The sequence below is a fragment of the Microplitis demolitor genome, chromosome 5 (assembly GCF_026212275.2).
Source record: "Microplitis demolitor isolate Queensland-Clemson2020A chromosome 5, iyMicDemo2.1a, whole genome shotgun sequence".
Classification (NCBI taxonomy): domain Eukaryota; kingdom Metazoa; phylum Arthropoda; class Insecta; order Hymenoptera; family Braconidae; genus Microplitis; species Microplitis demolitor.
The window spans coordinates 21,349,454-21,377,080 of NC_068549.1; the positions used below are offsets into that span (position 1 = coordinate 21,349,454).

General features: G+C 27.0%; 9 protein-coding genes across 10 annotated transcripts in view; 5 read left to right on the forward strand and 4 right to left on the reverse strand.

Moving 5' to 3' along the window:
* Positions 1 to 3,569, forward strand: part of LOC103579393 (protein hu-li tai shao) — a 40,698-nt gene extending 37,129 nt beyond the window's left edge. Inside the window, exons 13-14 of one of the 2 annotated variants that reach the window (XM_053739598.1) lie at positions 1,262 to 1,406; positions 2,328 to 3,569. In XM_053739598.1, the coding sequence (XP_053595573.1) occupies positions 1,262 to 1,390 (129 nt within the window). In that variant the 3' untranslated portion in view covers positions 1,391 to 1,406; positions 2,328 to 3,569. The remainder of the gene's footprint in view (positions 1 to 1,261; positions 1,407 to 2,327) is intronic. The other variant, XM_014444628.2, reaches the window with a different exon arrangement.
* A 2,355-nt stretch (positions 3,570 to 5,924) lies between these two features.
* Positions 5,925 to 8,308, reverse strand: LOC103579534 (protein spaetzle). The gene is made up of 6 exons (XM_053739337.1): positions 7,997 to 8,308; positions 7,769 to 7,850; positions 7,440 to 7,651; positions 7,096 to 7,155; positions 6,890 to 6,993; positions 5,925 to 6,306 (listed from the first exon to the last, which is right to left on the reverse strand). Exons 1-6 carry the CDS (start codon positions 8,036 to 8,038, stop codon positions 6,123 to 6,125), a joined length of 684 nt encoding a protein of 227 aa, XP_053595312.1. The 5' UTR covers positions 8,039 to 8,308; the 3' UTR covers positions 5,925 to 6,122.
* An 850-nt stretch (positions 8,309 to 9,158) lies between these two features.
* LOC103579392 (tubulin alpha-1 chain) lies at positions 9,159 to 12,487 on the reverse strand. The gene is made up of 3 exons (XM_008560775.3): positions 12,344 to 12,487; positions 11,809 to 12,031; positions 9,159 to 10,532 (listed from the first exon to the last, which is right to left on the reverse strand). The coding sequence occupies exons 1-3, from the start codon at positions 12,344 to 12,346 to the stop codon at positions 9,406 to 9,408; spliced, it is 1,353 nt and encodes a 450-aa protein (XP_008558997.1). The 5' UTR covers positions 12,347 to 12,487; the 3' UTR covers positions 9,159 to 9,405.
* A 2,362-nt stretch (positions 12,488 to 14,849) lies between these two features.
* Positions 14,850 to 17,582, forward strand: LOC103579387 (probable ATP-dependent RNA helicase DDX56). Its single transcript, XM_008560768.2, has 2 exons — positions 14,850 to 15,138; positions 15,919 to 17,582. The coding sequence occupies exons 1-2, from the start codon at positions 15,040 to 15,042 to the stop codon at positions 17,491 to 17,493; spliced, it is 1,674 nt and encodes a 557-aa protein (XP_008558990.1). The 5' UTR covers positions 14,850 to 15,039; the 3' UTR covers positions 17,494 to 17,582.
* LOC103579389 (protein PBDC1) lies at positions 17,514 to 21,217 on the reverse strand. The gene is made up of 4 exons (XM_008560771.2): positions 21,063 to 21,217; positions 20,837 to 20,902; positions 20,603 to 20,662; positions 17,514 to 17,957 (listed from the first exon to the last, which is right to left on the reverse strand). Exons 1-4 carry the CDS (start codon positions 21,081 to 21,083, stop codon positions 17,598 to 17,600), a joined length of 507 nt encoding a protein of 168 aa, XP_008558993.1. The 5' UTR covers positions 21,084 to 21,217; the 3' UTR covers positions 17,514 to 17,597.
* Positions 18,263 to 20,430, forward strand: LOC103579388 (transmembrane protein 68). Its single transcript, XM_008560769.2, has one exon. It carries the CDS (start codon positions 19,011 to 19,013, stop codon positions 19,938 to 19,940), a length of 930 nt encoding a protein of 309 aa, XP_008558991.1. The 5' UTR covers positions 18,263 to 19,010; the 3' UTR covers positions 19,941 to 20,430.
* A 62-nt stretch (positions 21,218 to 21,279) lies between the features above and the next one.
* LOC103579390 (translation initiation factor eIF-2B subunit beta) lies at positions 21,280 to 24,278 on the forward strand. Its single transcript, XM_008560772.2, has 5 exons — positions 21,280 to 21,508; positions 22,151 to 22,516; positions 22,581 to 22,737; positions 23,068 to 23,462; positions 24,142 to 24,278. Exons 1-5 carry the CDS (start codon positions 21,444 to 21,446, stop codon positions 24,215 to 24,217), a joined length of 1,059 nt encoding a protein of 352 aa, XP_008558994.1. The 5' UTR covers positions 21,280 to 21,443; the 3' UTR covers positions 24,218 to 24,278.
* Positions 24,236 to 26,125, reverse strand: LOC103579391 (TM2 domain-containing protein CG11103). The gene is made up of 3 exons (XM_008560774.3): positions 25,906 to 26,125; positions 25,533 to 25,620; positions 24,236 to 24,646 (listed from the first exon to the last, which is right to left on the reverse strand). The coding sequence occupies exons 1-3, from the start codon at positions 26,058 to 26,060 to the stop codon at positions 24,317 to 24,319; spliced, it is 573 nt and encodes a 190-aa protein (XP_008558996.1). The 5' UTR covers positions 26,061 to 26,125; the 3' UTR covers positions 24,236 to 24,316.
* Positions 26,126 to 26,248: 123 nt separating this feature from the next.
* LOC103579386 (U4/U6.U5 small nuclear ribonucleoprotein 27 kDa protein) lies at positions 26,249 to 27,624 on the forward strand. Its single transcript, XM_008560767.2, has 4 exons — positions 26,249 to 26,426; positions 26,505 to 26,713; positions 26,884 to 27,032; positions 27,423 to 27,624. The coding sequence occupies exons 2-4, from the start codon at positions 26,604 to 26,606 to the stop codon at positions 27,617 to 27,619; spliced, it is 456 nt and encodes a 151-aa protein (XP_008558989.1). The 5' UTR covers positions 26,249 to 26,426; positions 26,505 to 26,603; the 3' UTR covers positions 27,620 to 27,624.
* The last annotated feature ends 3 nt before the right edge of the window (positions 27,625 to 27,627 follow it).

Here is a 27,627-nt window from a genome sequence, read left to right on the forward strand (position 1 = left end):
AAATATCAGGAATTGTAAATATACTGGAAAAATCAGGGAAAAGTCAGGGAATTTCGTCACAAAGCTGGAAAAATTTTAACTTTATTTTCTTTTGACTGAAAAAATCCGATAAATTTTTTTTCGTAATAATAATAATAAATATCGTCTTAAAAAAAAATTTTTAGAAATTTATTCCAATAGCGAAAAAATGAAGCAGTTAGAATTTAAAAGGCTGTTAGAAAAAAAAAGTCTTAGTAGAAACCAATCGTCAGGATCTTCAAGCTCTTAACATCCATATTGACAAGTTAAAAAAGCAAAAACATTAAAAGTATACATAAGCATTGAACTAATAAGTTTCACTATATTTATTATTCGCGTACTTTATTAATATTTTATTAATATTCTATAAATGTTCTTATTTATGAAATTTATTATAGTGAAAATGATAAGTTTATGTATATTTTACTATAGAGTAAGTTATATAAAGACATAGATTTAAAATAAAAAATAAAAAATTCTTCATTTAATAAATAAAAAAAACCTATGAACATTGACAAATAATAAAATAAAGTTTCATTTAACGACAATTATTGATTATTTATTGAACTGACTTGTAACATTTTATTTTGAATTAAATAAATATTTCCAATTATTTAATTTCATTGCATACGGTCAGGAAATTTTTTAATTATTTTACTGGAATCCCTGGAAAAGTCACGAAGTTTAAATTTCAAAAATCTGTGGTCACCATGTCACTATAAATTCAAATTTTTATGTTATCTCAACTAATTATTTACATTAACTATGTATTAAAAATATTTATAATTATTTGGATTAGCTGAAAAAAAAAAAATAAATAAAAATAGCGATTTTTTAAAATTTCATTAAAAAGTTTCATTTCAAATTTAAAAAATATACCAGGATATCATCAAATTATTTAAGGACATCAACATTTCACGTATTTCATATCATTACTCAACTTTATTTAATAACATAAATTACTTATAATTATCTTCTCATATATTTATATATATATCATAATTCATATAGAGCTTAAATATTTTAAAAACTATAAAAGTAATATTTAATTAGCACTCGCTGGAATATTTCGCTCGCATGTTAATTTAGAGTCGGAAGAGAATAAATTTTTTTTCATTTTTCAATACAACAATAAACTGATTGAAGACTAGATTAGTAACATAAGATTATTGATAAGAGGCTATGATAACTGCATGTGCATGAGGGTTTTGTATGCTCATTGGTTGGGACCTTCCATGTTAAGGGTTCCATGTCGCAGGACGTGAGCGTTAGCGAGGAGTCGCCCAAAAAAGAGAAGAAGAAGAAGAAGGGCCTGAGGACGCCATCTTTCCTTAAAAAGAAGAAAGAGAAGAAGAAGTCTGTCGAGGCGTAGGTAGTTCATTACTCGGGTATGTATTTTTTTTTTTTTTTTTTTTTTTTTATTTAAAATTTGAATATCTAAGCTCGTGCAAAAATTGCTTAGCCCTTTCTTGTTTTTGAATTTGAATTCGCAATGGCTGAGCAATTAGATTAGTTAATGTATTTAATTAATTATTATTGCAGTAATTAATTAAAATATTAATATAATTTTAAATTAAATAGAAATATTTTTCATGTATAATTAGAAGCTCTTAGAAATTCACTTCATTTAATAAATTTATTAAATTAAAAATAATATACGAGTAATTTATAATATTGATTTTGAAAATTATTATTTGAGGTTAACTTTTGCACACCTCAGTCTCTAAATTTTAATTACAAAAATATATAAAGTATATTATTACAGAGCTTTATAAAAAAGTGATACATCTTCTTGACCTATTCATTAAATTATTTAAAAAATGTATTTTTATTTCAAATATCTGCGGCCTTTTGATCAGCGACTTCGTAAACGCGGTTCCTAATGAAAGAAAAATTTTATTGGCAAAATTCTTTTTCAATTAACTTTTAATTTTTATTTATAAGAATCCTATCAAAAATCGTGACTCAAATCCTTCGCGTTTAATTGCAATTAATAAATTGACGTTAAAACTGATGACTCAAAATTACGGCAGACATTTTTTTTAAGCGACACTACCGCTAGGAAATTAATAGAATTATAAAAAAAATTTCTTCCCCAATGGTTGGTAATGCAGAACTTTTTTCTTGATGCAATTAATAGTAACAAATATATTAATATATAGAGTGGGGTAAAAATAATTCGATTTTTTTATTGCAATTCTTGTAAATTTTTAATACAAAATAATTTGAGGTGTGCAATTAATTATTTACAGACTTAAATATTAATGAGCGATGATATTAATATAGTTGTTATATCTTTGTGTTTACAGACACTGCCAATAAAAAAAGCTTACCATAAGTAAATTAGACTCAAGATTTAAGTACGAACAAGCAAGACGATAAATAATAATATTAATTATAATAATAATATTAATATTAATAAATAATAATAAAAATACTAGACGGAAAAAAAAAAATTGTCTAAATAATTAAATGAAAATAATAAAAAATGTATACCGAGCAACAATCATCGCATCTTTCCAGGACTCAAGACTGCCATCACATTAACGTCTACAAATAAATAAGTAATAATAATATAATGTATTGTTAAATATCTAACGTTTTTAATTTGTTAATCATCGCATGATGTATTATTATTTAATACAAACAAAGATTATAAAACTCATTTTCCGTTTTTTTTTTATAAATAATTAATTTTTAAAACTTAATGCAGTTAATATTATTTAATTACAGATTAATTAATTAATTTTTGTTTGTATTGTTTAATTAATTTTAAAATGTTTTATTATAAATATCTGGGAATGAGTTTGTTAATGAAATTAATATTAATCATGATTCATTTAATCGCTATAGATGAAAAAAATTTATACAAATGCATTAAACTTTTAATTACAAAAGATAAACAATTAGTAATTAGTCTTTTTTTTTTTTATTTTTCTCCTATTGGTTTTTATTGGTCCTCTATCGGATAATTTTAATTATATTAATTACACTTATTTATTTTTTTAAATGTATTAATAATCATTAAATTAATTTATTAATATTTTGTGCAATCAAAAATTTGATATTCGAAATTATGTTGGCAATAAAAAAAAAATTGTTTTTTAATTTAAATTAAAAAAAGTACAAATGTGAAATTAATATTTTTAAAAAATTATTATATGAGATTCGATAAAAAAAATTTTAAAAATTTTATTAATAATTAATTATAATATATTAGACAATTTGGAAAATTAAATTAGGCTTTCGTAAATGGGAAATTAATAAAATGCTATTATTTATAAATAATTATAACAATTAATTGACTTAATTAATGAATTAGTTAATTAATTAAAAGAAATAAAGAATAATAACTTTATTTCCACAAAATGGCCTAGCTTTGCACTCGCGCTTTGCATCGAAAGTAAAAAAATATTTAACAAAATGAGCGAAGATTTCTTCTAACAAATTATAAGATTATCTTTTATTCATTAATTTTAAATTATAATTAGAACAATAAATAATATAAATTAATAATTAATTAAATAAATAAAATGTTTATTATAAATATCGCCAGTGTTGCTTTTTTTTAAATTTACCGTCAAGATGGCGTCTATATAACCTAGAAAAAATTATCCGCCATAACCTCACGGTATTTAATATAATTTTTAATTGTGATTGATACTGATTAAAAATTTTAAAAATAATTGACTACTAAAAATTTTCCGGGCAACTGAATTTTCAAAATTATATTGAAACTTCGGAAAATGAATTTACACAATTTAAATTATAAATTTTAAATATTAACCAATCAAAGCTTTTGACCATTAATATTTTTATGATTGAAGTTTGTCGTCTACAATTTTTGGATTTTGTTTTAACATCGCAATTCAAAAAAAAGGAAATAAATAAAAATATGCACATACAGAAAATTTGAAAAACTCTAAGTGCAATTTCTTAAAAATATTTTTATTTGTAATTCATCATTTTAAAAAAAAATTCAAAAATTATACTCCGACTAACTTCAGCATCGTTTTATAGGTTATTAGTTAATTAAATATATTAATTAACAAAATGAAATTATTTGATACTCAAAAACTTGAAAAATAATAAATAAAATTGTTGTATTTTCTGGTGCCGATAAATAATAATTTAAAAATAAATTATTTGAATTATTAATTAATCTTCATGATATTAATCACGTGATGTGCAGTCTTTGATATTAATACTCCTGTAAAAACTCGGTCGATGAATTAAATTTCAAATTTACTAAAAAATTGTCATTGTCTTCTTATAAAAAAATGATTTTTTAATTTTTGGATATTTTTAAAATTATATCAAAATATTAATTAACAAATCCGGCACCAATTACTGTCGATAATATTAATTACTATAAATTAATATTAATAATAATGGAAATAAAGTTATAATTAATTATTATTAATTAATAATTATATTTAAAAGTTCAAAATTTGTTTTTCTTTGTACAAAGTATAAAAAAAACAATATTATATAAATAAATAACTTCTCTTTATTATTATTTTTATTGTTAGTTTCATTAAAAAAAAAATAATTATAAAGAAGAAGAAGAAATAATTTAAAAAAACGTGAATTGAGTTGAGGCTTTTTCTCCACTCTAATTGTTGCACGCTTGTACGCGATTCTTTATTATAAAAAAACAATTAATTAATAAATTTAGATAATGCGTGAACAGAATGATTATTAAAATAAATATTAATGACTAATTATAATTAAAAATAAAATGTTTTTAAAATAAAATCACTCGCGATATACTCCGAATAAGGCACACAAACATAAAAAATTACTATTGAATGATATGATGATTGCTATTGATATAAATATATATATATAAATATATTAAAATATGTAATAGTTAATATATGCTACATTGATATGATATTAATATACAAAAAATAATAATTTTAATGATGGCCATGATTTCATACATTAAAATAAATAAATAAATAAATAAAAATTGAAACTTTTGGTAAAAAAATTTTTAATTTGTTCACTAGAGGCGTATAATTAATACTTACGGTATTTTTTTTTTATCTTTAATAAATTGTATATATTATACATTAATGTATTGTTTATTAATAATTAATTTTAATTATAATAATAAGTGTTGAGTGATTTTTATTCAAAACTCAATATTTTTTTTCATTATTTTTATTTATTTAATATTTTTTTTTTATCATTCCTGAATCCTGTTTCCTTTAATTAGTTATATATATATATATATATATATATATATATATATATATATATATATATATATATATATATATATATTCAGTAAGCTGCTAATAAGATTAAAAAATGGCCGCTTGAGCCGAAGGTGAGTGCTAACATCATCTTAATTTATTTTATGGCAGCATGATGTCAGAATTTCATTAAAAAATTATAATATTTCCTAATTACAAGGAATTAGTATATTACATACCTCGGGAGGAAAGTAGGGCATGTTAACCCATGTGCACAATTGCCATGAGCCGAAGGTAAAGATGGAAAACACACGAATTGCGACGTCCAACTTTCCTCTCTAGATGTGTAATATACTATTTTTGAGCATATGCAGATGTCGATGCGCAATGTTTCTGCGCACATTTATTTTAAGTAAGATGGATGTCTATGTCGCAGATTCTGATGATACAGATAATAGAAGATCCATCGAAACTCTGTAGAAATCCATAACTTATGAACACAAAAGATCTATAGCAAATTTTAAATTCAAAATTTGAACAGTAGTGGGAAGGGTAGAATTTAAAAAAAAAAATTCCCCAGAGACCTGGCTTATGACGAATAGTCAACTATAATTTATAAAAATACAAATAACATAAATTATAATTATTATTATTTATATATATTGTTATTGTATAAATTTTATTTTTAAATTATTCTCAATCGAACTGAACATTATTTACATATTAAATTTTAATTAATATATATATATTATATATATCACAATATTTTTTTACGCAACTCGTCACAAATTTATTTTAACTCTATTTAAATATCATTATTTAATTATAGGAATATTTAATTAAGTATATAAATTATTAAATTATTTAAAATTCGCGGTTTGAATTTTTTTACCCGGGATTTTAAAATCCATCGCCGACAAATTTAACATGACAGCAACAACTTACTGGCATTTCAAACCAATCTGGATTCGCTTTTCCGTCTTGAGATATCGCTGCTAATTTTTTATATATATATTTTTGTTTACATGTCGCTTCGTAGCCGTCTGCGAAACCATCAAATAATCTGCATGGTGTCTTATCGTCTCTGTCATTAAAATAAATAAGTAAGTAAATAATAATAATAATAATAATAATAATAATAATAATAATAATAATAATAATAATAATAATAATAATAATAATAATAATAATAATAATAATGAAAAATTCATTTCAAAAAAATTCGATACGTGGAACTTTAAAACTTAAGACAGATTAGAATTTTCAATGGAACTTTTGTAATTTTTATATTAAAAAAAAATTTATCGAGTATTTTATGAGCGAATATTTGAGTAAAAATTCAAATACGATCAAAATTTGATACGATTATGACAGTTCAAGTCTAAGTTACTCGTGTCAAAAAAATTCAAAATAAGTTTGACATGTAGAACTTGAGAGATAGAACTTTGGAACTTTTTTCAAATTTGTAATTTTGACAGTAAAAAAAATTTATCAAACATTTTAAATGAAAAAATTTTGAGTAAAAAAAAGAACGTTTTTGAAATGTATTTTTACTACATTTTACCCTGGTTCCGAAAAAGTTCCCATAATTTTTAAATTGGGGAGAGGGGGAACTACCAGAGTAGTTTTAATTAATTAATTAAATTGTTAATAAAAAAAAAACTTACTCGCAGATTTCGACACTGACTCGCTGAACAAATTCATCGTTATTTATAATATATTTCCATTCTCCGTCTTTATTTACTGCAACTCTTGGAAAAACATCTTTTCTCTAAATAAATTAATTAATCATTTATATTATTAACTTTTTAATTGTCATTATTAAAAAAAATATATACATTTATATATTTATTAATGATGAAAAAATAATTACCACCGAACTGCAGAGACTATCGCTCTCCACTTCATTAAATCTTGTGTTTAATGTCAAAGGCTGTAATAAAAAAAAATTATTTTTAAAAACAATGGGTAAAATGAACCGTGTAGAATTTTTGAAATAAAAGTTTAGACAAAATTTGTCTATTATAATTTGTATTAAAAACTAGTAAAAAAAAATGAGAAAGTTTTCTCCGAAAAGTTTTCGAAATTTTAAATAAATAAAAAATAATTTACAAGCAATTTTATTTAAATTAAAAAATTTTGAATATTTGGAGCTGACTATTTTAAATTGTGAGCAATAAAAGTTGTTTTAAATAAATAAAAAAATGAAAAACTTACTTCGTCTTTAGTTTCTAATAATTTCAAATCACTTTTTAATTTCAACTCTTTCTTAATAATATCATTAGGATAATAAGGAACTTGTTCACAAAATTTACTTCCATCGCATTTTGGCGGAAGTAGTTGAGTGTTATTTTTAAAATCTTGTGGATCGTAACTGAATATTTCATACAAGTCGTCAAGAAATAATATTTTTTCCGTCTCATCTGCTTCTATTAATAAAAAAAAATAAAAATATTTATTTCTCACTCTTTGGCCCCACAACTTTTGAAAACCCGCCCAATAATTTAAAAAAAAACAATAGTAATTAATTATACTCATTAACTTACTGGTTTTATAATTTTTTTCATTACTGGCACTACGTTCACTAGTTTGTAATTTACTTGGAAGGCCATTAATTATTTTAATTATCTACAAAAAAAAAAATTATTATAAATTGCAATAAATATTTTTTGAGCGCGCACTTAAAATTTTAAGACAGAGTCCATTTTTTTTAAAAATAAACGAGTCATTACTGAAATATATATCTATATATTTTGACATAGCACATAAATTACCTCAAGCAAAACTAAAATAAATAAAAATATTCGTCGCAACATTTTCCGACACAAAAATAAAAATGAGCCAGAAAAAAATAAAAGGTCGAAAAAAATTTATTTAAATATTTAATCACCAAACCGCATTTTATATAAATATGTATTCATTTAAAATATTTAAGATAATTTTTTTGAATATGTTCATACACGACTGAACCGACTCATGACTGAGTTAAAACTAATTATCGGGTAGTAAATTTCATCCCATCATCCCTCACCTTAAAATATCTTATTCATAAATTTATAAATGTCACAAACTCTAGCGCCTGTGTATTGTATTTACTGGCTAATTATAGTTTAAACTTACCTGAGTTTATGAAATGACACATTTTGTCTTTATCAGTATGTGCGTATTTTAAATTATAGACGAGGACAAAGAATACCTTTACCTTTTAGTCACACTAACATCCTGCTTTCAAAACCCGGAAAATAATTCTTAGAATTTTATTATTTGTAATAGTAATAATAATATATTCAAATAAATATTTTTAAAAGTACACAAAAGCCCGCGAAATCAACTACGAATTTTTTTTTTTAAATTGTGGAATACAAATTTGAATTTTTTAAATTTTTTAATTATTTGAAAATTCAAAAATCCCGCGCTAATAATTAAAGATTTTCTTTGGATAACTAATTATAATTTTAATAAAAAAGTAATGGAAGTATCCTATGATTTTAATGGAATAATTAGATTTGATATAAATCCATTTAATTAATAACAAATTTTTTTTTGTAATTACTTTTAAATTCAAAAATTCCGCGGCAATAATTTAACATTTCAATATTGCAGGAAAATAACTAAATAATTTTTAGAAGAAAATTTAAATAAATTTACCGATTTCCGAAAATCTATTAAATTTTTTAAAATATAAAAAATACCAGAATGAATTATTTTTATCATCCAATTACTGGAAATAAAAATATATTTATCAATAAGTTAATTAACATAAATTTAAAATATTTAAATAAATACAAATTGCATTTTAAGTAGGAATTATTTTTAAATTTATTAATAATAATTTAAACGAACTTAATTAAAATTAAAATTAGAACTTAAGACGTATAAAATAATTTTAAAGTTTCTTAAAGAAGAAAAGGATGAGGGAAAAAGTATCGAGACAAATTAATGATAAATGTCATGTATTTCCATCGAGGATTTAAAAAAAAAGGTATTTTTTATAATGCCGTTATATATCAGTTGTTTGATAAAGCAAAGGAATGTTTCACAGCGTAATTACAACAATATAAAATGGAAAAATAATAATAATAATAATACGACAGATGAAAAAGGATATTAAATATAAACAAAGTCTCGATGGTCTTAAATATATTAGGCTGAAGAATAGTCATTAAATTTCCATAAGAATCGTCTAGTATTCCTCAGCACCTTCGCCTTCACCTTCAGCAGAGTCCATGCCGACTTCTTCGTAGTCTTTTTCAAGAGCAGCCAAGTCCTCACGCGCCTCTGAGAACTCGCCTTCTTCCATACCTTCACCGACGTACCAGTGTACGAAGGCACGTTTCGCGTACATGAGATCAAATTTGTGGTCAAGACGCGCCCATGCTTCTGCGATGGCGGTCGTGTTTGACAACATGCAGACAGCACGTTGTACTTTAGCTAAATCGCCACCAGGTACAACAGTCGGTGGCTGGTAGTTGATACCGACTTTGAATCCAGTTGGACACCAGTCGACGAATTGGATCGTACGTTTTGTCTTGATGGTGGCAATTGCGGCGTTGACGTCCTTTGGTACAACATCCCCACGGTACAACATACAGCAGGCCATGTATTTGCCGTGACGTGGATCACATTTTACCATCTGGTTTGCTGGCTCGAAACAAGCGTTTGTGATTTCAGCAACGGAGAGCTGCTCGTGGTAGGCCTTCTCTGCAGAGATAACGGGGGCGTAAGTTACCAGAGGGAAGTGGATACGTGGGTAAGGTACCAAATTTGTCTGGAACTCAGTCAAGTCAACGTTGAGGGCACCGTCGAAACGCAGTGATGCTGTGATTGATGATACGATTTGTCCAATTAATCTGTTAAGGTTCGTGTACGTGGGTCTCTCGATGTCCAAATTACGGCGGCAGATATCGTAGATGGCTTCGTTGTCGACCATGAAGGCGCAGTCCGAGTGCTCGAGAGTTGTGTGGGTGGTGAGGATTGAGTTGTAAGGCTCGACGACGGCTGTTGATACCTGGGGCGCGGGGTAAATGGCGAATTCGAGTTTTGATTTCTTTCCGTAGTCGACTGACAGGCGCTCCATGAGCAGAGACGTGAATCCAGATCCGGTACCGCCACCGAACGAGTGGAATATTAAGAAACCTTGGAGTCCGGTACATTGGTCAGCTAGTTTGCGAATTCGGTCGAGGACTAGGTCTACTATTTCTTTGCCGATTGTGTAGTGGCCTCGGGCGTAGTTGTTGGCTGCGTCCTCTTTTCCGGTGATCAGCTGTTCTGGGTGGAACAATTGACGGTATGTTCCGCTTCGAACCTCATCTGAAAATTTTTTTATTATGAGTTTTATTTTTACGACTTTAGGTCTCATAGATTTTTTTTTTATTTTGATGATTAAACGAAAAATAATTTTATCAAAAAACTAATAGATTTTTTTCAAGTCGATTATAAAAGAATTGCTTGATAAAATTGATATATATTATCAAAAAATTATCAATTAATTTTAAAAATTTAGTTAATTACTACGGCCTCAAAAAAATTGATAATTGATAAAATTAAATATTGGAGTGATAGTCAAAAAAAATGATCTAGTTTATTATTGATCTTATATATAATTAAATAGAAATGACAGTGAATAATAATTATTGATAAAAAAAAAATCATTAGAAATTTTATCGATCACTATCCCAATTACATAAATATTTGAATTTGATTTTCATCATCAAAATAATCAAAATTATTTTATTTCGACAAAAATATTTTATTACTTTACGAAGAAATTACTGCAATTAATTAATTTAAATTTTATGATTTAAAAAAAAATCACTAAAGTTTTGATTTATCACCAAAATTACTAATGAAAATTATCAAATATTTTATTGCAACATGACCTCAAAAACAAAATATATATCTATCACTAATTACTTTAATTGTCATTATTATCGTCTTATCACTAATTAATATTTTATGACCGAGTTTACACCATTTAAAATAAATCATAAATAATTTTAGAACAAATTTAAATCTGGAAGTTTGCAAACAATTAAAAATTTTCTATTTTTTTTTTTTCCAGCAGTAAATAGAAAAAAAAAAAAACTAAAAATATGCACGTGTAGAAAATTAAAAAAACTATGAGTGCAATTTTTTTAAATATTTTTCTTTCTCAAATTTATCGTTTTTAGAAAAATAAAAAATAATTACAAGTCAGTTAATTTTAGTACCACAAAATTTCTAACAAAAAAAAAAAACCGTTAGAACTCGACGTACTAGATCCCATAGAAAAATCTAGTACCAAAAATAACCGCCATCTTTACTCATGACCATGGCATTGCAATGTACCTTCTTTTTCCCCCTCTTAAAAAATTTCCGTTACAGTTTTAGTATCAAGCGTTATAAAAAAAATCCATATCCCAACAATTAAAAGGAATTTATCAACCCGCGAAATTTAAAAAAATTTAAATCAGTCCGCCGATTAAACTAAAAAAAATAATTAAAATTCCGTATAAATTTATAATTAACACACAGAATTCTTCGTATAGTTTTTAATTAAGTCTGCTATTTTTAGTAGATAGTAAAAAAAATACATGACGATACATACCAACGACAGTAGGCTCCAAATCAATGAAAACAGCTCTAGGTACGTGTTTACCAGCACCGGTTTCACTGAAGAAAGTGTTGAAACTGTCATCACCTCCTCCAATAGTTTTATCAGATGGCATTTGTCCATCCGGTTGGATTCCATGCTCAAGACAGTACAATTCCCAGCAGGCATTACCGATCTGGACTCCGGCTTGTCCAACGTGGATTGAAATACACTCACGCTGCACATAAAAAAAATCAAATAAATTTAAGAAATAATTTTAAAATATTCTTAATCTCCCGCGAAATAAATGAATAAATTAATTAATTGAAATAACCGCAGCTAAAACTAAAATCAATAACGTGACTCAACCGGCGCGCGTTACAAAATGGCGTCTAACGACGCGATCATCCTTTGTCCGTAAAATAATAAAATATCACAATCACTATTTAAATAATATATTTAAAATAATTAGATACCAGCTACTACTCCGCTTATCGTAAACGTCATCAGTGAGATAATCAACCAAAGTAATTATAAGTAAATTACTTACCATTTTAATATATTAGTTGATCGTAGAAAAAAATATGAATACGATATCTAGCTTGTGGCTTTTTAGCTTGTGCTGCTCGGCTGTCAACTGACGTCGGTTTGTACGCGTTGAGTTCAGTCGTAAGACTACGCCGCGGCGTTGCTGCGCGCTTATTTATATAGCCTCGGTAGTTGTACAAAATTCTTGGCTCTGATTGGCCAACCGCGCCCAGCACTCTCTTTCCCATTGGTTTATTTTCAACCGCAGTACCTCGTAACCGCTCAATTAAATATTACTACGCTGACGTAAACTAGTTCCATTCTATAATTGATCGTGCCTTAAATGAAATTATTGTATTACTATTTTTTTAAAAAATACAAATAATAATTTATTTTAATTATTTGAATTTTGAATTTTAAATTATTGCCGCCATTATTATTTGCATTAATAAACTGGTAATTTTAAAAATCATTTCCTATTTGGGACAGTGTTTTCTCCAGACATTCTAAAATCCATTTCCCAAAGCCAAAAAAGGTCCTTATATATTATATATATATATATTATAATTTTTATATCTCATTACTGATGACTCACTTAGTATTTAATCCTCATATATTTGAATTTTATAACTTGGTTTTGTAAATATTTTATTTAAGCTTTAGATGGCAATGAAATTTTGTTGACAAAATCGATTGCGATGTGTCATAACAAATATAAGTAATAATAGTAATAAATATATGTATATTTATATTGTAAAGTTATTTATAGTAAAATTTTTAAATAAATTAAACAGAATATTGAGTTATTTTTCTAAAATAATTTATTTGTTTGTTTATTTATTGGTATTGTTTTTTATTATTGTAATTATTGTAAACAATTTTTTTTATATATATTTTGACAGGTGTTTTGATAAAAAAAATTCGGCATAAGTTGAGATGTTAAACAGCTGGTTCGTTACTGGTACTGGTGGGTATGACTGCTGGTTTACTGGTTACTATGTGCGATAGACGATATATTATAGGTGTCATATATATATACATATATATATATGTGTGTGTTGGTAATGAGTATGATATGAAGGTGGATGTATTTTTTAGTACGAGGATACGAGACTCTGATGTAATTGAATGGGTGAGGACTGAGGATGTGCCATTGACATTTGTAGGGCTGGACAAATCAATATATTTTATGTCATCTTTAGTTTTTTAAATTTTTAAATTAAGGTAAATTTAAAATTTCGGGAGTAATTTAAATTATTTAGATTAGGGCTTTTTTTATTTATGATTTACTTTTTTATTTAATTTGAGGACAAGATAAAAAATGTATGTATGGATAAAAGTACAAGTTGTTAGAGTAATTAGATGTGTAATTGTTTATTATATTTTTTTGATGATTTATATTTATGAAATATAATTTAAGTAATTAATGAGGGTGATAATGAAATTGGAAGGAGACTCATTTACTTTTTTTTTATAAGTTAATTATGTATGATATATATATCTTTATGTGTTGATAGAAAAAAATTGGAGCACACGATTTTGAAGTTTCTTTGTATGGATTTTGAAAATATTTTTTAAAATTAGTATTTAACTTGTATACTTGTCAGCTGACGTCAAACAATTTTTGGATTCTTTTTAAAATAATAAGTTATAACAAAAAAATAATTTTAAAAATTGCACCTCAAGATTTTGTAATTTTCTACATGTGCATATTTTTAGTTTTTTTTTTTTTTTGTAAATGATTTGTTGAAAAAAAATTTGAAAATTATTAATTGTCTGCCAACTTCAGGATAATTTGATTGGTTGCTTATTTAAAAAATAAAAATTTTCAGGTGTCTGGTCATTTGCTGTCGCTTTTATTGATCTGAAAATAATTATAAAATTATTTTTTATTTATTTTAATTAACAAAATTAATTTACGAGTAATCAATAAAAGAACTGTAGGTTTTATTGATTTTTTTTTTACGGGTAGAAATTATTTGATAAATTTTATTTTTTATATTTTTTGCTCATAGATTTCGTAAGTAATTTCTAGTCAATTTTTTTTTTGTTTTTAGTAAAAAAACTCGAATACTTTACTATTGATCCTTAAGGTATAAGAATTTTTTTTAGTGATGTGACAAATTTTTTACCCATAATTTTTTCAACACAAATTCAAAAAATGAAAGAGTTAAAAATTGCAACCAGAGTTTTTAATTAAATCAAATAATTTTTCAAAAAAATTTAACTAAATTCAAAAATAATTTTTTTCTATTAATTTTATTAATAATTAGTAATACTTTTAATTAACTGTCATGAGTAATTTATAATTTTATATACTTTTAACTTAAAGATATAAAAGTGATTCTCATTTATGATGTTTATTTCATCGATTTTGAAATGTATGATTCATAATATATTATTATTATTATTTGTCTTGTTTTTTTCTTACCAAAAAAAGTTAAAAAAAATTGACACGTAAATAAATGACATCTGTCGGCAATTTATAACACTCTCTAAATAAAAACCAGATAAACTTCTCTCTTTTTTGAAAGTTCGTATGTTTTCGTGAGTTTCCGATTTAAATCAACATCTACTTCCCTCTCGTCTCACCGTATTTTTAAAAGAGGTTATGGTTAAAATAATATTCCCACGTGTTTATATATAAAAGTAATTCTTTAACACAATTAATTTTTGTAATAATTGGAAAAATATTTAAATAATTTTAAAAATATAAAAATGGATTCAGATAACGATAATGAAGTAAATAAAGAAGAAACGAGTGAAGATAAAATAAAAAGTTTCCATGAATTTGGATTGGATGATAGAATATTGAAGGTATAATTTATTATAGTAATTAATTAATGTCATTTATATTTTTATCAATTATAATTTGAATTAATTATTTAATTTAATTTATTTATTTATTGATTTATTAATAAATTAAATAAAAAATAATGATACTGAAGTTAGCCGTCTACTAGTTTTTTAATTTATTTTAAAATGATAAATTATAAAAAAAATAATTTTTTAAAAAATTGCACCTGTAGTTTTTCAAATTTTCTACATGTGCATATTTTTAGATATTAAATTTATGTCATTGATTTGTTGGAAACAAAAAAACGCCGAAAATCTTTAATTTGATAATAATAAAAAATGAGTGTGAATATTGGAGACATGAGACAATTTATAAACTTTAAATAATTAAATAAAAATAATGAAATTTATGTAATTACGCATTTTTTTATTTTTATTCTACTTACATTTTATTTATTTATTCTAAAAATTTAAATATTGATAATTGCGACATTCACACTCATGACAATTAACAATTTTCGAATTTGTTTTTTTAACAATTTAATTAAAAAAAAAACAAAACAAAACTGAAAATATGCACATGTAGAAAATTTTAAAAACTTCAGGTACAATTTTTAAAAATATTTTTATTCTAAATTTATCTCTTTAAAAAAAAATTCAAAATTTATTAGACGTCAGCTAATTTTCGTATCATTTTGTATAAACGACAGTATTCTTAATTTTGTTATTAATAATAAAAAATTTCCATGCATAACAATAATAATAATAATAAATAAACTAATAAAAAATGAATTTTTTTAGGCAATTGCAAAATTAGGTTGGCTAGAGCCTACAACAATTCAAGAAACAACGATCCCTTTACTCCTTGAAGGCAAAGACGTCTTAATCCGCGCGCGAACTGGCTCCGGAAAAACTGCAGCCTTTACAATTCCTCTGGTCCAAAAAATTCTCATGAGCAAACCCCATCAAACTCATCAGCAAACCAAAGGATTGATCCTCGCGCCCTCTAAGGAACTCTGCAAGCAAATTCACCAAGTTCTGGTCGCACTTACCATAAAGTGTTCCCGTGAAATTCGTTGTATTGATGTCTCTCCTCAACAGGATCTCTCTACCCAGAAGCCTCTGCTGGCCGAGCACCCGGATATCGTGATCGGGACTCCGGGGCGAGTGTGCCAGCATCTAAAAGCCGGGAATCTCAAGCTCAAGGAGACACTTGACACCGTGATAATCGACGAAGCCGATCTGATATTTTCTTTCGGCTACGAAGAAGAGATCAAGACGATTCTCAAGTACTTGCCTACTGTCTACCAAGCAGCTCTAGCATCAGCGACGCTCTCTGAAGAAGTTACGTCGCTTAAAAAATTAGTTCTGCATAACCCAGCAATTTTAAAACTCGAAGAACCTCCACTAGCACCACCCTCACAGTTGGCCCACTACACTCTCGCTGCCGAGGAGAATGACAAAGCCGCCATTCTGTACGCACTTTTAAAATTACGTTTGATTCGCGGCAAAAGTATCATATTTGTCAACACCGTAGACCGCTGCTACAAATTAAAATTATTTCTCGAACAATTTGGTATTCCCACATGTGTTTTGAACTCTGAATTACCAGCATCCTCTCGCTGTCGCGCAGTGATGCAATTTAATGCTGGTACCTATGACATCATAATCGCATCTGATGAGAAAGCGCTCGAGGAACCTCACGTTATTAAAAATAATAAGCAACAGAAGAGTAAAAGACGTAAAGACAAAGAGTCTGGAGTTGCACGTGGAATAGATTTTCAATTTGTCGCGAATGTAATCAACTTTGATTTCCCCCAAGACATTAACTCGTACGTCCATCGCGCGGGGCGAACTGCGCGGGGTAAAAACCAAGGAACTGCGTTGAGTTTCGTGGCGATACGAGAACGAGAGCTGTTGACGGAGGTTGAGAATCAACTGAAGGAAACTTATGGGCGCGATAATTTGTTCAAGACTTACCAGTTCAAGCTGGAGGAGGTCGAAGGTTTCAGATACCGGGCCAAAGATGCCTGGAAAGCGGTAACGAGGATTGCGGTGAGGGAAGCGAGGCTGAAAGAAATAAAACAGGAGGTTTTGACTTGCGATAAATTGAAGAGTTTCTTTGAGGATAATCCAAGAGATTTGCAGACCTTGAGGCAGGACAAAGCTCTACATACTGTTAAGTTGCAAGCGCACTTGAAGGATGTACCGGAATACATCGTACCCAAGTCGCTGAAGAGGCTGATAGGCGCCGGCAAGAGGAAGAGGAAGTTTGATAGAAATGTTATGAGCGACTCTGCTACGCCTGCTAAGTCTAAATATCAAGCTAGGGCTTCTAATCCTCTGATTAGTTTAAGTATTCCTAAAAAAAAATAATTTTTTAATTAACGGTTAAGTTATTTTGTAATTAATTACCAGTTTTATTTAATTGTCTGTAAAAATAAAATTTCAATTTCAATTTAAATTTAATTGCATTTTTTTTATGAGTTCTTGGTCAGTTTTTTGGGCTTAAACTTTTGGCGAATCGAGTCGTTGAGGCCTTCGCGGTTACGTGCGAGCTCGATTGCGTAAAACTGGATACGCGTTACCAGGATACTGTTTTTTTCGCTGTACTCGTCGGTGCAATCGGCGCGGAGGAGAGTTCCCATGCTGTAATCTTCAACTATATCTTTGAATTGCTCGCAAAATTGCCGCCATTTGTTCTTTCCTTCAGGAGATTTCATCTCGTCCTCGTTTATTTTGTCGACAGACAAATTGGGAAAGGCCTCGCGAAAAGCTTTGTAGATCTGGTCATCGTGGGCTGTGAGTTTCAGATGTTTTGGATCTACTGAGCATAATATCTGAAAAAATAATTTATTGGTTTAATGGTCACTGGTAAAATTGTGAAGTAAAAACGGCTAGTGATTTTTATTTAAATTAAAAAGTTTCTGTATAAAAAATTCAAATTTCGTAGTTTTAAATATTTTTTACCAACTTCAGAGGTTATTTTATTGCTCTTTATTTTTTAAATTAATTTTAAAAAATCCCGGGAAATCCGCATTATTTTTAAATTTCCCGCGATACAATTTTTGCCATAATTTAATTTTTACTTGAATTTAATCCTAGAAATTTTGAATCGAATTTTTTAATGATTACTGGAAAGTTGTCAGGTAAAAACCACTAGGGATTTTTATTTGAATTCAAATTTTTTTAAAAAGTTTCTGTACAACCAAATTCAAATTTTTAATTTTAAATATTTTTTTACCAACTCCAGAAATTATTTTATTGCTCTCTATTTTTTAAATTAACTTTAAAAAAAAAAACCGGGAAATCCGCATTGTTTTTAAATTTTCTGCGCAGACCATTTCTGCCATAATTTTTTCAATTCAATTTTTTACTCAACTCGAATTCAATCTTAGAAATTTATATTCAAATTTTCTAACCAGAGTACAGTGTTATATAATTAATGTACATAAAATTGTCATTCTCTACTCCGTGACTTTTTTAAAAATTCAAAATAAATATAAAAAATCTTGACCTTCATCTAATACCAAAAATTTCTAAACCAATTTCCCAGAACTTAAAAAAAAATCGTCCTCCAAAAAGGAACCCATCACTTAAAATTAAATCTGCGCGCGCAATTTATCTGATAAATAACTTGCGCCATAGAAATTCCCATAAAAAATAACCTGTGATAAAAAAAAAAGTAAATTAATACCACAAAATTAATTATTACAAGTAATCGTGGACTAATTAACCCGTAGAAAGTGAAACGTCAATTTACTTAACCTAAAAACTCCGAACTAGTCATTTAAAAACTGTACATAGCAGCAATAATATCAAATTAATATCCTTTTTATAAATAAGTATAAATAATAAACATAAATAGATAAGATAAAGAAAAATATATAAAAATGATTAAAAATATTCTAGTTAATTTTATCGACGTGGACTTCACTCTGTGGCTCTCGTGGATGTTGATGCCCCTGCTGATAACATTTTTGTTGCCAATTTTTATATTAATACTTTTGTATATGACCGCGGCTATTTTTTATATTTACAAACTGCACCGAGGAAGGCTCCAGGAAGCCTATGGAAGAGACTGGAAAACTGCTGCGCGAAGTGTAGTCGCGGCAATATGGGACGTCCATGGGTACATTTACTACGGGTATGAAGTTGTCGGTATGGAAAATGTACCAAAAGATGAACCTGTTTTATTTGTTTACTACCACGGAGCGGTACCGATTGACCTGTACTACCTGATAGCAAAAATGGTCCTGCTGAGGTCGAAAATAATCCACACGGTCGCTGATAATTTTCTATTTAAAGTACCGGGATTCGCAATCATCTGCGATGTGATGAAACTGATACCCGGAACAGTACAGACCTGCTCCCAAGTCCTTCTTGAAGGGAACATGCTGGCGATCGCACCAGGAGGTGTCTTCGAAGCCCAGTTTGGAGACTCGTATTACAAACTGATGTGGAAGAACCGCATGGGATTCGCGAAAGTCGGACTCGAGTCCAAAGTCAAAATAATTCCGATGTTCACGCGGAATCTTCGAGAGGCCTTCAGGACTGTGAGCTGGGGCAGAAGACTCTGGCTGAGGATCTACGCGCTCACTAGGTTCCCTTTTGCTCCAATTTACGGCGGGTTTCCGGTAAAACTTGTCACTTATATTGGGAAACCCATCGAGTATGAAGAAGGTTTGACTGCTGATAAACTGAAGCTTAAAGTCGCGGAGGCTTTGGAAGATTTGATTAGACAGCACCAGGTTATTCCTGGGAGTATTACTCGCGCGTTACTCGAGCGCGTTTACAGCCCGACGAGACATAAACAGAATTAATAGATTTTTTTATGTTTATATTTTTATTATTTGGTAGATAATTGAGGGAGAGGGAATTTTTTTAATTGGCTAGGAAAATGTATTTATTTTAATTTTAAATTTATGATGTAGATTTTAAGGTGGAGTATAAGTATTTTGTCTAGTTTTTTATATTTCAGTTAAATGATATTTTTTTTTTAAAGTGGAGTTGATAAAAATTATTGCGAAATTTAAATTTTTAAGTTACAACTTAAAAAGCGGGAAAATAAAAATTTAAAAATAGTTTAATGGACTTTAGTAAATAATTTAAATTTTTAAACTGCGATTTTTGAATTTCCAAGAAGGAGAAATAAATTTTCAAAATTGTAACTCAAAAAATTGATTAATGTTTGGAGACTGGAGTTTAAACTTTAGAATATTCCATTTATTTTAAAATAAATAAATAATAATTTTACTCCACTAAATTTATATCCACTCAGGCTCTCTAATTATTTGTATGTAATTACAAATAAATAAGTAATTAAGAATAGTGTATAAAATATAAAACCAATGTAAAAATAATAATTAATTACTAGTAATAATTGTTAATATTAATTTTAAATAGATGAAATTTTATATCAATTATTAATTATATAAATTTATGTAATTATTGTTTTTTTAAATAAATAAATTTATGTACTTACATTGAAATATATTTCCGCATGTTCAAATGCTTTCATTGCCCACATTGCCTCAACAGTTGCCTGTAATTAATTAATTAAATAATTAAGTAATTAATTCGCTGATTGAGAAAAGCGATTTTTAAAAATTTAAAAATCCATTTTATCCAGATTCAAAAAAATCATAAAATATATATAATAAATATGAATAAATATAATAAATAATTAAATATTATAATATATATTAATTATAATTACATCATTTTCAAATTCTTCAGCTGGTCTTGATAAAACACTTGATCCTGCAATCAATTGATCTGCCGACTAAAAAAATAATTTATTATTAATTACTAATTAATTACAAACTATTACATTAATTAGATGTGCGCATGTATGTATATAGTTATAATAATTGCATACAATTATTATTTATAAAATATCACCTTAAATAATTTGTTTTTCTAATAAAAAAAAAAATTCTTACCACGTTACCAATTCGCGCCATTATTTGAATTGTTTAAATATTTTTTAAATAAACAAAGTTAATAATAATTATTTAAAACACGTGGAGTAATTTATTGTACTTATATTATATATTTATGTATATATATAAATATATATATTGTATTTGAAAACAAGTTGTATGAAAATATATGAAGTATAACCTGAAAATTTCCGAAAAAAGATGGCAGCAGTTGACAATCGCCAACGAATGATGAAATTTATTTTTAACTAAAAATTAGTTTTATAAAAAAAATATATAAATTGATTGAGATTTTGATATATTTATACGTGATATTTTTAATAAAGTGATAGACTATAAATATTTATATTTAATATATAATATAATTTAAATAATTTAAAAATGGTGGAAGATAAAGATAATATTCATGAAAGTGCTTTATTATTAATTAAAAATATTAAATATGAGTATGTCATCATATTTTTTTGTTATTTTATAATTAATTTAATATATATATCATATATACTTATTTATTGTTGATATTAATATTAATTTAGTTTACAAAAAACTTTTTAAAACTCAGGTTATAAATTTAAACAATATGTTATTTTTAAAATTAATTAATTAATTATGATCCTGAAGTTAGACGACAATTAAAAAGTTTATATTTTTTTTTTAGCAAATTATTTGCCAGAAAAAAAAAAATTAAAAATATGCACATGTAGAAAATTACAAAAACTCTAAGTGCAATTTTTCCAAATATTTTTTTTTAAATTTATCATTTTGAAAAAAATTCAAAAATTATGAGACGTCGGCTAACTTTAGTATCATAATCAAATTAATTAAAATTTCTTTTATACAAATAATATTTAAATTAAATTAATAATTAATGTCAAGTCAAAAATGAAAAAAAAAATATTGAACTTATAGTTTTTTAAATTTCCTACATGTGCATATTTTTAGTTTTTTTTTTTTTCTTTAATGATTTGTTGAAAAAAAAAAAATCAAAAAATTCTTAATTGTCTGTTAACTTCAGAATCATATTTTTAAGTACTGAATTTAATAATTAAAAAATTTTTAATTACTAATGATCTTTTAAACCAACTTAGGAAACTTACGGGTACATATAATATTGTTGTGGAAACAATAAAAACACTTAAAGAAATAATAAGCAATAAAGAATGGAGGACCGCTAAAGAACTTATGGACCTGATAGTGTTCAACGGCAAATATATTATCAATGCAGTACCACTGGAAGCATCTATAGGCAACATGGTCCGAAGGATACTCCAAATTATCCGCGAGGAATACACGTCCGAGATAAAAAACAAACCCGACGAATCCGATGGCCAGGAGTCGCTCCATAAAATTTTGACATCCGGCGACCGCGATATTGATTTCAATACTCCGGTTCCTTCGCTAAAGTCTGCCTTGATTGATCACATTAATGAGTTTGAAGTCGAACTAGAGACCTGGTATTTATTGTAATTTATATATGACTTATATGTATTAATTAATAATGTGCTTATTTATTTTTAGCTCAGAAAATATAACACAGCAAGCGTCAGAACATATACATTCAAATGAAATAATAATGACACTGGGTAAATCTAAAATAGTTGAAGAATTTTTTAAAAAAGCCGCGGAAACACGTGCGTTTGAAGTCATTATTGCTGAAGGCGCGCCATTTTTAGGAGTAATTAATTTTTTTATTATTACAAATTAATCCTCAGGCCGTTCTTAATTACGTCAGGCAAAATTTTTCTTTTTAGACTTTTCCCCTCCCCTCTGCCCTTCGTCACATTTTCTGCGACTCTCCCATAGCAAAAAAATTTCTATATACTAAAATATTTATTATTTGCAATTCAAAAATTTAAATTTTAAAAACCGAGATAAAAATTTGAAAAATTATTTGATGAGCTACGAACGTCACGTTTCCTTAGACCTCCCCATAAGTGCGAGCGTATTATGAACTGCCTGAACATGAATAAATAATAAAGTTAATTAATTAATTTTATTATTAAAGGGACATGAAATGGCGGCAAATTTGGCGAAGCATAAAATAAAAACGACATTAATATCAGACGTCTCAATATTTGCAATGATGTCACGTGTTAATAAAGTTATTATTGGCACCAACACTGTGATGGCTAATGGTGGATTAAAAGCTATCACGGGATCACGTACAGTAGCGCAAGCAGCTAAACATTACTCGGTACCAGTAATGGTACTGCTGCCTCTGTATAAATTATCACCTCGTTATTTATGTTCGTACGAGCAAGACGGTTTTAATAAACACATCGCTCCGATTCAGGGTGTTATTGATGGCAATAATGCCCCATTGATGGAAATAATTCAAGCGCACAATCCTGTTTACGACTATGTACCTCCAGAACTTGTTAATTTATTTATAACAAATACGTAAGTTATATAAATGATTTGTTTATTTGAGAAACCCCATAAGTCATGTTTTTTCGAAATTGGGTTTTTGCATTTTTGGATTTTTTGGATGTCCCCCATAGAAATTAATAAAAATATTCATCAAATCAGTGTTTAAAAAACAATTAACGGGGTGACAGAAATTTTACTTTATTGAGAAACCCCATAAGTCAATGACTTATGGGGTTTTTCAAATAAACATATGCAGTTTTAGTTTTATAGAAATAATTTTTTCTTTTTTATTTGAAATTCGCGCTTTTTTGGAAAAAAAAAAATAATAAATAAATAAATAATGTGATTAATTAAAATACTGGAATTAATTATTTTTTTGTAATTTCTGAGTTTCAGTATTTAAATTAACAATGATTTTATAACTTTTTCTTCTGTTTGGTTGAGAAACCCCATAATACAATCAACTTTAAATAATTTTTTTAAGTAGTTTCAATTAAAAAATTGAATTTTTCCAGTTTTAATATTTTTCAGAGACGCTAAAATTATTCTCTTCAATTATTTATTTATTATTTCAATGGCAAGTTTTTCCAGAAAAATCTTTTTTGTGTTTCCTGAAAAATTTTGTTTTCTTGACTTATGGGGTTTCTCAAATAAACGATTCAAATACACTAATAATTAACCAATTAATTAATTAAATAATTATTTTTAGGGGCGGAAATGCACCATCGTATGTCTACCGTCTGTTAACGGAACTCTATCACCCGGATGATTATGAATTAAATTAAATAAAAGTGTTATTATTATTTATAAAAAATTTAATAAATTTTTATTGACTTAGAAAATTTATTTATGTACATTTTTTTTTTAATTTAATTTATAAATTATTAGACGTAAGGGTTCCAGTTGCTGCCGTCTTCGGGTAGCAGTGAGTTGGTGACGAGTAAAATTATGTCGATTACCCACCAGACTCCTAGACCACCGAGGGTCAGGAGTTTTCCTACCGCGGTACCCGTTTGTCCGAGACAGAAACGGTCCATGCCTAAGAATCCCAGGAGGATGCTGTAGAGTAGAGTCAAGGTGAAGTAGTGTCCGGAATATTTAACACATGGCACTCCGTCTCGCAAAAATTTTCTTGGTCCGTAGCATTCAATGTCTGGTAATACTGTACATGAGACATTTGTTTTTTCTACGTCTTCGTAACGTGTACCTCCAAACTAAAATAAATTTATTTATTTATTAATAATTAATCTTAAGTGAGTCGTAATTAAGTACTTAAGATAATTAATAAATTTATTTAATAAATTTCGATGTAAAATTAATTTTCATCAAACTGTAAAAAAAACTGTGTAAGTCTACGCTATCCTGGTGTTAAAATTATTTGTGTAAAGTTAAACACCGGACATGGTGTATTTTTTAACACCAAATACAGTGTTAACACCGGAAGCGATGTTAAAGTATTTCACGAGTATGAATGTAGCATGATACTGAAGCTAGCCGACGTCTAATAATTTTTGGATTTTTTTTTTAACAATAAATTATTTTTAAAAAAATATTTGAAAAAATTGCACCTATAGTTTATTAAATTTTCTACATGTGCATATTTTTATTTTTAATGTTTTTTTTAATATAAAAACATTGGAACAAAAATTCTAAAATTTTTAACTGTCTGCTAATTTCAGTATCGTCATTCAGACTCATAATTTTTCGCGGTGTTAAAAAAAAAGTAGTTTTATTTTTTTAGTATTAGAAGTCGAATTTTATTTTAAACAAAACAAAAAAATTTTTTTTTCTTTCAAAAATTAATGATATGACAGATTTACTAATTTATGGAGAGATCCACGCACCAAAATTTTGACAAAACAATTAGAAATTTATGTCACCGAAAAAATATCTGTTTAGAAGACTTGACACCAAGTAAATTACAAATTTTCAAAAAAGACAAAAAAAATTAGTCTTGTGCATTTCAAAGACATCTTAAAGTTGTCTTTGCTACTCGTGAGATTATCACTTCTTAAAATAACATTTTTATAAAAAATTGAATAAATTAATTAGAGACAAGTACTAATTAGGTTACTAGTTTAAATTAAATTACCAACGTACTTTGACACATCCAAATCCAGCTTCTATTTTAGCTGTCTTGTTTCCTTTGTGATCGAATGGTTCCTCGCATTCAATAAATTCAATAGGCCTGTAATTACAATTAAATTAATTTATAAATAATCAACATGATCCTCAGGTTAGAAAACAATTAAAAATTTCGGATTTTTTTTCCAACAAATTAATTGCAAAAATAAAAAAATAAAAAATATGCACATGTAGAAAAATAAAAAATTTACCAGTGCAATTTTTAAAAATATTATGTTTTTTATAATTTATCATTTCTAAAAAAATCCAAAAATTATCAAACGTCAGCTGACTCGAGTGTCATATTATCAATAACTTGATAAATAAATAATTAAATAAAATTACTTACAGAAAATGACATTTAACCAATGGACCTTTTGGATAATATTCTAACTGGTCATAACTTTTATTCGTTGCTTTTACAATCCTTATATTTGTTATAAATAATAATAGTAATAATAATGACAATGAATTAATAATTAAATTATTTATAATAAACTTCATTGTTCAAAACATTTTATTTATTTATTTATTGTTTCCTTTTGTCAAAAAATTGAGATTGAACTAGACGTGCTGACATCTATATACAACTACAAAAATTACATTTTGGCGCTGCGCAGTAATTTTTACATTTTAAATATTGCCGTCTCACAAAGTAATCTTTTTTTTTTCGCGCTCTTTTTTTTGCTCCTTCTTTTCGTTGGTTAGCTAACAACCTTGGAGTGTCATGTGCCAAAATGTATTCAAGTTACTGTCTCATACTACAATATTTTTTTTTAAATCCATTTCCTTGAAATGACTTGGTCCAGAGTCTATTATCACACCTGTTCTATACATTTCGTACCCCATTCGCCGTTTGGTGCCGTTGCGGTATAACTTATTATGTCTGTAAAAGTAATTTCTATCTCTGGAAGTTTTCTAACCTAGATAATTTATGTTTGTTTAAAGTTGACGTCTACTGCACGTTTTATGTCGCCCAGTTGTTATTTATTATAAAATAAATAAATAAATAAAACAAAATAATTAGCTGGTAATTTTATAAATAAAATGGGAAGAAGTCGGACACCTTCACCTAGAAGAAGAGATCGCTCGAGAGATAGATCACGGGAACGTGATAGAGATAGACGTCGAAGACGTTCTAGGGAACGTCGTCGCAGGTAAATTTTTTAAAATTACAATAAGATGTTTTTTAAATTGTTTTTTTTTTTTATCATAAATTCGAATTTAAATGAGAAATAAAACTGATGATTTTTTAAAATTTATTTAGAATTGAATTAGATATTTAATTATCGTTATTAATTATAACTATTTATTTATTTGTTAATAGATCAGGTGAAAGAGACAGAGTTAAATCACGAGATCGTGATCGTGAACGTGAAAGACATAGAAGGTCATACAGTAGATCAAGATCTCGTGATCGTGATCGTCCAAAGCCTAAACATAAAGTTGTTGCTGCTGAACGGCCTAATATATCTGGTAAATAATTATTATTTTAAATTTTTAAATTAAGGTATGACGTCTTTCCTGATCAGCTTAATTTACTTCTTTTTATTTAAATAGTGTAGTTCTTTTCCTCACTAGTTATCTCCTCAACTTTCTCTTTCTCTACTGTTTTCCAATTTGTCACTGTAATTAAATAGTATCTGCTTCTTCCTCAAGTACATTAATTACTTCATATATATTTCCTCCTTCCATGGTAACAAAAATTTATTTCACCCACTAGCTAAGTTTTTCTTTTATTGTCGCATCCATAGGGCACATGATCGTCTCTCCTCTTTCCCTATTCTCCATACTCTCATGGTTTCTTTAAATCCTTTTATTATTTTATAATTTTCTAAGTAATGTTATTTTTTTTTAAAATTACAGAAGCTGATTTACAAGGCAAGACTCCAGAAGAACAAGACATGATGAAGATTATGGGATTTTGCGGCTTTGATACAACAAAAGGGAAAAAAGTTGAAGGCAATGATGCTGGTGCTGTTCATGTTATTTTAAAAAGAAAATATCGTCAGTATATGAATCGTAAAGGCGGGTTCAATAGACCACTTGACTTTGTCGCTTAAAATATTTA